This window comes from Salmo salar, chromosome ssa12, assembly GCF_905237065.1.
Source record: "Salmo salar chromosome ssa12, Ssal_v3.1, whole genome shotgun sequence".
In the NCBI taxonomy this organism is placed as follows: Eukaryota; Metazoa; Chordata; class Actinopteri; order Salmoniformes; family Salmonidae; genus Salmo; species Salmo salar.
The window spans coordinates 61,447,661-61,458,980 of record NC_059453.1 but is presented as its reverse complement, the minus strand read 5'-3'; the positions used below and the strand labels follow the sequence as shown (position 1 = coordinate 61,458,980).

General features: G+C 43.7%; 1 protein-coding gene across 1 annotated transcript; it reads left to right on the top strand.

Annotated features, from left to right (window-relative positions):
* Positions 1 to 1,454: 1,454 nt before the first annotated feature.
* On the top strand, positions 1,455 to 9,087 carry LOC106565446 (25-hydroxyvitamin D-1 alpha hydroxylase, mitochondrial). The gene is made up of 9 exons (XM_014132592.2): positions 1,455 to 1,798; positions 3,984 to 4,174; positions 5,041 to 5,237; positions 5,755 to 5,955; positions 6,867 to 7,030; positions 7,331 to 7,497; positions 7,657 to 7,738; positions 7,901 to 8,098; positions 8,286 to 9,087. Exons 1-9 carry the CDS (start codon positions 1,571 to 1,573, stop codon positions 8,403 to 8,405), a joined length of 1,548 nt encoding a protein of 515 aa, XP_013988067.1. The 5' UTR covers positions 1,455 to 1,570; the 3' UTR covers positions 8,406 to 9,087.
* Positions 9,088 to 11,320: the final 2,233 nt, after the last annotated feature.

The following is an 11,320-nucleotide window of genomic DNA, read 5'->3' as shown; positions in this document are numbered from 1 at the left end:
AGAGCAAACGTCAAACCAGATTCCAAGTAGGCCTATAATCACTATTACTTCATGGTGCGAGGCGCACACATTGCGTCTTGGCACGCATCCACTTCAGTGAAAGCGGGTCAGGATTTTCTCACTCGTGCTCGCGCAATGGCGGAGGCGAGCCCCAACAGGAAATCCCCGAGTCAGCAAGTAGCCTAATCCACGTAGTCTATTGCAATACATTCTCAGTAGACCCTTTATGAGCAAATAATTCGCAGTTTTAGCGAATCCTTGAATTCAGACGACAATAATTGGATAGACGTATTGCTCGACACCTACAGGACTGGGAAATGCATTCTAAAATGTCAGGATCAATCATTTTATAAAATTTGTCATGGGTTTTTCTAGTCACTGAAATACAATACATTAACCCCATTGAAAGAAAGCATATCCCTTATAGAATACCCGAATATTCTTTAGTAAACGGCCTGACATGTGATTTTGATATTGCTTGTTTGTTTCATACTCATGCAAGTGTAGAATTACTTATCCACACCAGATTAACATAATAGAATAGGAGTAGAATACATTGAAATGGTAGACTACACCCGCTGCAACCTGGTCTCAGAGAATGTTGTATTATTCTGTACATACATTTGAGAAAATCTCCAATTAGTATGACGTTACGTTTCATATGGTATGTATTAATTTGTGGATGTTCATCATCCATTTCGTATGATTTGTAACAAATTACAGCAGCTACTCTTCTTGTGGTCCAGCACAATGTTACAAATTTGCTAAATGTACAATATGTTACGAAATCCAATTTGTTGTGGCTAATGTTAAGGTTAGGAGTTCGGTTAAAGGGTTAAGGTTAGGGGAAGGGTTAGCTAAAAGGGTTAAGGTCATGGTTAGCTAACATGCTAAGTAGTTGCAAAATTGCTAAAATGTAGTAAGTTGCTGAAAAGTTGCTCAAATGCTAAGGTTGTCCATGATGAGATTCAAACATACAACCCTTGGGTTGCTAGACATTCACGTTATACGCCCACCTATTCATCCATCCATCCATCCCAATCAACCACTCTCCTTTCGTTTTTACCTTATGTAACCTTCTGGCTTATGTAACCATACCAAACATAATATAGCATACTAATTTGATTGTCCCGGAATCACGTTTACTATATTACTTCAAGTGTATGAGACCAGGCTGTATTTATGGAAACGCATTCTATCATGCATTATCTGTTTGTTATTAATTTCCTCCTAATGGCCTAGCCCGAAAATTATTTCTAGGCAGCCTCCATCGGTGTTAGAGAAAAATACAGAAAAAAGTATTATTTACCTTCCATGTGTGCGCTAGTCTGACTTCTGCGATCTGGACACACCTTCCAAATAGTCCACGCCTACTGCGTCCAAAACCTTGCCACTGGGTGGGGTCGACGCCAGGATTCGCTTTAATTGGCCCCCAATGAGAAACTTAACAACTCTATGTCGCGCAGGTCCCAGTCCGACATGGGTCGAGCGATATAAATAGTGTCTTGGTGCCTTGGTGCAAGATGAGCACCGACACCCGATAGACTTGCATTTGTTTCCCTACCAGTACATGAACATAGCAAAAAGGATGCTGCAGCAAGCCCTCAAAGTGTCTGGTCGCAGTATGACCCCGCTGATCAAGTGGATGGACAATTGGGCTGAGAGCTCAGTTGGCCGGAAGAAGGCAGAGGCGGCGCACAGGGTGAAAACCCTGGAGGAAATGCCGGGACCCACCGTCGCCAAATTTGCCTGGGACCTCTTCGCCAAACGGGGACTGTCCCGCCTCCACGAGCTGCAGGTAAATTATTTTGATGACTTGTTCATTTTTTTTCTTTTTAGTCACGACTTTCTTTATATTAAAGCAAGATAGGCGCGTGAATGTATGGAATTAGTGTTTCATAATGTCTCATAAACAGCAATACCATAACGAATGTTTCATTGGCAGATTTAACTGGTCATCACACATTGTCTTGTAATAGATAGATTATGACATTGCTGTTGGGTGTGGCATGGTGCTGTAGGGCAGACACTCTGTCACAGCCTCTCCTTACATGTAGGCTACTGTACAACTTAACCACCAGTGTGTAATGTAATTGCCCAGCAATTAAAAAGCAATGAGAGGGCCAACATAAGCTATACTGTGATGACCTAAATGCACCAGACATGCAGTTGCATATGCATAGACTATGTTAGATAAATGGTATACATACATCAGTTCTCTTACACTGATAGGGCATTGAGCAGGAAAGTGCCTTAGGCCACTAGGGCACTTTTCTGTTTACCTGCTGCCTCATAGGTGTAGATGGGGAGCACAAGGAGCAAGAAGGCAAGCTTTCTATCACAGCTTGACTGGCGCTCCCAAAGCTTTGACATTTTTTGTACAGATTTTGTCCATACACTTTACATCAGCAGCTTTAAAATTAAATGAAATTGTATTTAAAACATGGGCCGAATACAACAGGTTTAGACCTTAGTGAAATGCTTACTTACTGGCCCTTAACCAACAATGCAGTTTTAAGAAAAACACGTGTTAAGTAAAAAAATAGATAAGTAAAAAATAATTCAAGAGCAGCAGTAAAATAACAATAGCAAGGCTATATACAGGGGGTACTGGTACAGAGTAAATGTGCGGGGGCATCAGTTAGTCGAGGTAATTGAGGTAATTGAGGTAATATGTACATGTAGGTAGAGTTAAAGTGACTATGCATAGATGCAAATAGTCTGGGTAACCATGTGATTAGCTGTTCAGGATTCTTATGGCTTGGGGGTAGAAGCTGTTAAGAAGCCTTTTGGACCTAGACTTTGCGCTCTGGTACCGCTTGCCGTGCGGTAGAGAACAGTCTATGACTAGGGTGGCTGGAGTCTTTTTTTAGGGGCCTTCCTCTGACACCACCTGGTATAGAGGTCCTGGATGGCAGGAAGCTTGGCCTCAGTGATGTACTGGGCCGTACGCACTACCCTCTGTAGTGCCTTGCGGGCGAAGGCTGAACAGTTGCCATACCAGGCAGTGATGCAACCAGTCAGGATGCTCTCGATGGTGCAGCTGTAGAACTTTTTGAGGATCTGAGGACCCATGCCAAATCTTTTCAGTCAATCTTTTTCATGCCCTCTTCACGACTGTCTTGGTGTGTTTGGAACATGATAGTTTGTTAGTGATGTGGACACCAAGGAACTTGAAGCTCTCAACCTGCTCCACTACAGCCCCGTCGATGAGAATGGGGTCGTGCTCGGTCCTCCTTTTCCTGTGGTCCACAATCATCTTCTTTCTCTTGATCACGTTGAGGGAGAGGTTGTTGTCCTGACACCACACGGCCAGGTCTCTGACCTCCTTATAGGCTGTCTCATCGTTGTCTGTGATCAGGCCAACCACTGTTGTGCCACCTGCGAACTTAATGATGGTGTTGGAGTCGTGCCTGGCCATGCAGTCATGTGTGAACAGGGAGTACAGGAGGGGACTGAGCACACGCACCCCTGAGGGGCCCCCGTGTTGATGATCAGTGTGGCGGATGTGTTGATTGCTACCCTTACCACCTGGGGGGCGGCCCATCAGGAAGTCCAGGATCCAGTTTCAGAGGGAGGTGTAGTAGTCTGTAATAGTTTGCAAGCCCTGCCACATCCGACGAGCATCGGAGCTGGTGTAGTACGATTCAATCTTTATCCTGTATTGACGCTTTGCCTGTTTGATGGTTCGTCGGAGGGCATAGCGGGATTCCTTATATGCTTCCGGGTTAGAGTCCCGCTCCTTGAAAGTGGCAGCTCTACCCTTTAGCTCAGTGTGGATGTTGCCTGTAATCCATGGCTTCTGGTTGGGGTATGTATGTACAGTCATGTACGTACAGTCATAGAACTGTAGCTAGGTCTGCTCACAACATGTTGATGCTACGTCCATAGAAATAGATTATTTCTAATTCTATGGATGGTTCCATCTCCAGTGAATCATACCATCTATATGCGTTGTGTACTAATGTGTTGTCTTCTCCCAGCTTGAGGGTGTGAAGCGCTATGGGCCGATGTGGAAGACCAGCTTCGGCCCCATCCTGACGGTGCACGTGGCAGAGCCAGCCCTGATTGAGCAAGTGCTGAGGCAGGAGGGCAAGACCCCCATCCGCTCTGACCTCTCCTCCTGGAAGGACTACAGGAAACAACGAGGTCATGGCTACGGACTGCTCACAGCGTGGGTACCATTACTCTCCTCCTCTGCTGTCTCCCCTCCCATGCTTGTCATGCTAATCTAAGCTCTTCTGACATCCGGTTCATGTGCTGTTGACAGGAAGCAGGAAAGATTAACAGAGATGAAACAAAGACTTAAAGGGATACTTCAGGATTTTGGCAATGAAGCCCTTTATCTACTTCCCTAGTCTGATGAACTCGTGGATACCATGTCTCTGTGTGCAGTTTGAAGGAAGTTGCTAACTTGCATTAGCACATTTGCTAACTAGTGTTTAGGGCAATGAATGGAAGTCTATGGTATTAACTAGCATGCAGTTACCATAGACTTCCAGTCATTGTGCTAACACTAGTTAGCATTGGCTAGCGAAACTACCTCAAACTTCCTTCATACTGGATGCAGAGACATACAAATGGTATCCATGAGTTTGCCAAAATCCTGAAGTATCCTTTTAAGACAAAGGACTAATTGGTCTAGAAGGCAGACAGACACAGACAGAGAGTCAGATGTCAGCCTATGATCTATTATTACCTATGGGTTATAACCTAATGAGCAGGAATATGAAAATGCTCACAGTTCAATTACAGTTCAATCAAGTAGCCTACAGTTACAGTTGGCTCAGCCTGTATAAAACATGTAAACTATTGGATGTTTGCTGTGCAAACTCATTGATGACATTATTTTCTGTTTACCTTACTTAGGGTTGCAAATAGCTGGGAACTTTAAATTCGTTCCCTGTTTTTCCAAAAAACCTGGTTGGAGGATTCCGGATTTCCTGCTTATTCCCTCCTTATTACAGGAATTTTCGGGAAAGCCATGGAATTTATTGAAAGTTCCAGGAATTTTGCAACGGTAACATTTACTCTCTTCAGTGAAGGGGAGGAGTGGCAGGCGGTGCGGAGTCTCCTGGGGAAGCACATGCTACATCCAAAGGCGGTGGAGGCCTACGACACCACTCTAAATGCCGTTGTTGATGACCTCATTGCTAAGCTCCGCCTCAGCAGGCGCCAGGACCCCTGCGGTCTCGTCCCGAACATCAGCAGTGAGTTCTACCGCTTCGGCCTCGAAGGTAAGACCTATTTGCACTCAACCTGTTCTCTTTGTTTTTATACGGTGGCATATGAGTTCAGCATCCGAGGTCAGGTGTGAGGTTATCTGAGATCAGTCCCGTAATAAGATACAAGATCAGGAAGCAACTTTATTGTATCAATGTCAATTAGCATTGAGGGCTTCTAGTTTAGTCCATTTACATTTTAGTCATTTAGCAGACGCTCTTATCCAGAGTGACTTACAGTAGTGAACGCATACATTTCATACATTTATTCTCCGTACTGGTCCCCCGTGGGAATCGAACCCACAACCCTGGCGTTGCAAACACCATGCTCTACCAACTGAGCCACACGGGACCTTACCACCACACGGGACCGTACCACCACTTACTTGTGTATGGTAGGATAGGGTACTCTGACAAGTCTATAATAGGCTTGATTGTATCTGTATTACAGAGGGAAAACAAAACAAAGCCCTTCCGGAAAGCCCTTCAAACCCTTCTCACCCTTGACCTGTGCCTGTCTTCCTCTCTGCAGGGATCTCCTCAGTCTTGTTCGAGTCCAAGATTGGTTGCCTAGACCCTGTGGTTCCCACAGAGACAGAGTGTTTCATCCAGTCCATTAACACCATGTTTGTCATGACACTCCTCACCATGGCTATGCCCGCCTGGTTACACAAGCTGTTCCCCATGCCCTGGGACACTTTCTGCCAATGCTGGGACTACATTTTCCAATTCGGTGAGCTGCCATCTTTGATAGCCTCATACTATTGTTACATATTGTGTATTTATTCCTTGTGTTATTATCTTTCTATTATACTTTTTTTCCTCTCTGCATTGTTGGGAAGGGTCCATAAGTAAGCATGTCACTGTTAGTCTTACATTAGATCTATTTAACCCCACTGACCTACTTATGATTATTAGATGCCCTCAGTGTCACGCCCTGACCTTAGAGAGTCTGTTTTATTCTCTATTTGGTTGGGTCAGGGTGTGACTTGGGTGGGCAAATCTATGTTTATATTTCTTTGTTGGCCTAGTACGGTTCCCAATCAGAGGCAGCTGTTTATCGTTGTCTCTGATTGGGGATCATACTTAGGCAGCCCTTTTTCCCACCTGAGATTGTGGGATCTTGTTTTTGCATTGTGCTGTCTAGCCCTGCAGAACGTTACGTTCGGTTTTGTATTTTGTTGGTGTTCATCTAATAAAGAAAGATGTACGCTTACCACGCTGCACCTTGGTCTCCTCATTCAAACGACGAGCGTAACACCCAGTGGTTAGTTACCCTCAACGGATTGATTTCTAGTAACTTGCTATAAATCGTTCCCATGCAATAGGACCCATAGTGTGTGTGGCTGCCTTCCATTCATCACCTGTAATCCCTGTAGTAAGCTTTCCCGGAGGTCTATTTTTTATTTTCCAAGCTGTACAGATTCCCTTAGTTGGACTAGAGCTCCTTCAGACCTGGGTTCAAAAACTATTTGAAATACTTCAGCTGGAATTGATTGATGATTGGTGCTATGGAAACAATGCAAGCCCCGCCCATCTGGCATTTGTTAGGCTAAAGCAAACGCTGAAAGTATTTAAAATAGTATTTGAACCCAGATCTGAGATTTTTTACTCTGATCTGACCCCTGATCTCTCTCCTTGCAGCTAAAGGTCACATTGACCAGCGTCTGAAGGAGGAAGCGGAGAAGGTGGCGCGGGGAGAGAAGGTGGAGGGTCGATATCTAACCTACTTCCTGACCCGCACAGGGCTGCCCATGAAGACAGTGTACAGCAACGTCACTGAGATGCTTCTGGCTGGAGTGGACACGGTGAAGAAAATCTCTCATGTCTTCTTCCTCTTGCATCTCTCCCTCCTCGTTGTCTTCTCTGTCCTAATCGCTCCATCTTTGAGCCTGCTCTTTACTATTAGTTTATAAAATATCCAATAGTCATACATCTCCATTTCCTCTCACTCCTAGTCAAAAGTATACTATATCATTGAGTAAATCACAGCATACTACCTCTTCTTAAGCTGTAAGGAGCTCACTATCCTCTCCATCCACTGCTAGTGACCTTATGGTGAACGATCTTTCTGTCGTACTGACCTGTTGTGTCCTGTGTGTGTTCAGATCTCCAGCACCATGTCCTGGTCCCTGTACGAACTATCTCGGCACCCCGAGGTGCAGGTCTCGCTGAGGGAGGAGGTACTGGCCGTGATGGGGGGTCGGAGGGTGCCTGGGGCTGTAGACGTGGCTCGCATGCCCCTCATGAGGGCTGTGGTGAAGGAGGTGCTCAGGTAAGTGCTCATAGCTTCTCATTATATAATTAAGGGGAGCTCATTTCATCCACTACCAATTTGAATGAACTATGTACCCTGATTCAATCAACTACAACCAATCGATCAATCATTAGACTGATCAGTCACACCGACATTGTTATGTTTTGGCTTCTCCAGACTTTATCCTGTTATTGCGGCCAATGCCAGGGTCATTGCTGACAAAGACATCCAGGTCGGAGACTACCTCCTCCCCAAAAACGTAAGTGTTGACGTGATGTTGAGTGCTTCTTTGTCCAAATTTTTGGAAAAATCTGATGTAATATTAAGGTGGGAAGAAGGCTAACATATGTAATGGAAGGATTTTACCAAGGTTTTTTAACTGATTCCTACCAACAGTATGTCACAATTCTATCCTATCCAGACTCTGATCACCCTCTGCCACTTCGCCACATCCCGGAATGCAGCATTTTTCCCGAACCCGGATACATTCCAGCCCCATCGCTGGCTGAACCGGTACAAAGGCCACCACCCTTACGCCTCAGTGCCCTTTGGCGTGGGCAAACGCAGCTGCATCGGCCGCCGCATCGCAGAGCTGGAGGTCTACCTGGCACTGGCACGAGTGAGTAGATCTTTGGTCACTTTTACAGCTAGGCTTTGGCAGTGAGGTTCTCTGGAAATGACATATCCTTTCCATAGCGTTTTGAGTCCCAGTACATTTATCCTCATAGTGGACTTCCATTCTTCCAAGTACTGTACATGTGAGGGGCGCCCTCTCATTTTCTCAACCCCTCTCCTGGGCCCCTCAGATTCTGATGCAGTTTGATGTGAAGCCCGATCCAGAAGGCAGTGGTGCAGCAGTCAAACCCATGACCCGGACACTGCTGGTGCCAGAGAGCGAGATCAACCTGCAGTTCATCGAGAGATGAGCCAATGACGTGCTGAACACTAGCTATGTGCATTTGACAGTGACTGACAATCCCAGTCTCTCAGAGTGAGACAGATGGGAGCACTGGGGAAGAAAGAGGGCCCAACTGAAGCTGAAACCCTGCAGGCCTCAACCCACAGACCAGGCCCTCAGACCCTCAGAACTCAAGCCCAGATGGTTTGGGCTTAGTACTTTAATGACAAGTGATTTTCCATCGCAATACCAGGTTGATTACCCTTGCACCACTTAAACTTAGTGCTTTATTCAATAATGGTCATGAATGCAATATCACTTATACTTACTTGTGGTTTAGATTGTAGCCAATGATACTACCAGTAGCCAATGATATTACCAGTGGAATCTCTGATAACTAAATTATGTTCCTCTCACCTAACTAGACATGAATTGCAATTTTACAGATTTTATTAAATTCAGTTGTAAGTATGCATCTTGATCATAGCATGTAATGGTCAGTCCACAAAAACCACAATCACCCCTTTAGACAATCTTCAATATTCATTTATTATAGGCCTATTTGTGTACAGTACCAGTAAAACATTTGGACACACCTACTCATTCAAGAGTATTTTTGTAAAAAAATATTTGACTATTTTCTACATTGTAGAATAATAGTGAAGACATCAACACTATGAAATAACACATGGAATCATGTAGTAACCAAAATATATGATATATTTGAGATTCTTCAAAGTAGCCACCCTTTGCCTTGATAACAGCTTTGCACACTCTTGGCATTCTCTGAACCAGCTTCATGAGGTAGTCACCTGGAATTCATTTCAATTAACAGGTGTGTCTTGTTAAAAGTTAATTTGTGGAATTTATTTTAATGTGTTTGATCCAATCAATTGGGTTGTGACAAGGTAGGGGTGCTATACACAAGATAGCTCTATTTGGTAAAATACCAAGTCCATACTAGCTCAAATAAGCAAAGAGAAACGACAGTCCATCATTACTTTAAGACATGAAGGTCAGTCAATCCGGAACATGTCAAGAACTTTGAAAGTTTCTACAAGTGCAGTCAATGATGAAACTGGCTCTCATGAGGACCGCCACAGGAAAGGAAGACCCAGAGTTACCTCTGCTGCAGAGGATAAGTTCATTAGAGTTACGAGCCTCAGAAATTGCAGCCCAAATAAATGCTTCAGAGTTCAAGTAACAGACACATCTCAACCTCAACTGTTCAGAGGAGACTGCGTGAGTCAGGTCTTCATGGTCGAATTGCTACAAAGAAACCACTACTAAAGGACACCAATAAGATGAAGAGACTTGCTTAGGCCAAGAAACACGAGCAATGGACATTAGAGCGGTGTAAATCTGTCCTTTGGTCTGAACAGTCCAAATTTGAGATTTTTGGTTCCAACCGCCTTGTCTTTGTGAGACGCAGAGTAGGTGAACGGATAATCTCGGCATGCGTGTTTCCCACCGTGAAGCATGGAGGAGGTGGTGATATGGTGTGGGGGTGCTTTGCTGGTGACAATGTCAGTGATTTATTTAGAATTTAAGGCACACTTAACCAGCATGGCTACCACAGCATTCTGCAGCAATACGCCATCCCATCTGGTTTGCGCTTAGTGGGACGATCACTTGTTTTTCAACAGGACAATGACCTAACACACCTCCAGGCTGTGTAAGGGCTATTTGACTAAGAAGGCGAGTGATGGAGTGCTTCATCAGATGACCTGGTCTCCACAATCACCCGACCTCAACCCAATTGAGATGGTTTGGGATGAGTTGGACCGCAGAGTGAAGGAAAAGCAGCCATCAAGTGCTCAGCATATGTGAGAACTTCTGTTGGAAAAGCATTCAAGGTGAAGCTGATTGAGAGAATGCCAAGAGTGTGCAAAGCTGTCATCAAGGCAAAAGGTGGCTACTTTGAAGAATCTCAAATATAAAATATATTTTGATTTGATTAACACTTTTTTGGTTACTACATGATTCCATGTGTGTAATTTCATTGTTTTTATGTCTTCACTATTATTCTACAATTTAGAAAATAGTACAAAAATAAAGAAAAACCCTTGAATAGAGTAAGTGTGTCCAAACTTTTGACTGGTACTGTATTATCCTAGAAAATGCAACTTATGTTTACAGCTGTGTTGGTAATGCATTGTTCTGTTCATAACCAGAACAGTTGTAAGTCATTCCTTAGCTTAGACAAACAGAAAGCAACTTATTCCTCTCTAATTTAAATCATAGATTGGCAGAGGCCAAGCCAAACCAAACTTCAGTTGCATTTATTAATGTTTACGCATTGCTGATGAAGATGCTATAAAATGATTATAAATATGCCATGTACTGCCTTTAGAAGAGTGTTATTGAATTATTATTAGTTTGGACAAAACTGTGATGTTTCTATCAGAATGGTGCTCATATGGTGCTTATATAGTGTTCATTAGAATCTTAGTGAAAAATGGCAGCTGGTGGGACTAACATGGTGCTTCATATACTCCCACCTAGGTTACTCTTGTTTACAAACACTTTTGTCTTTTTAAAAGTCTTCTTATCTTATATGAAGTCATACTCAGTTGTACAAAACTATGTATCCTCTGTGAGTTGTCTGTATCTCTTACGTCAAAAAAAGAATTTGTGTGTTAGCCTTTTTCTACATCTAGAACCTGACGTGACTTGTATGATGTGGTGCTTCAAAATGCTTCTTTCTCTGTTGGCATAACACATTATAAAAAGGTACAAAAAATAATTTTGTAATTGTTCGCTATTAAAAGAATGTCATACATGTATGCATGGTCTTCTGTTTTCCTAGAAATGTGAAAGTCACGCTACCTTGGGGCATATTTTCCTGTCAGGCATTCTGGTTGTAGCTTGTCTGTGGTTCAAACTGATGGGATAATATTTAGACATGAAGGCAGGTGATTCTGGGAATGCCGCTGCTGGGTA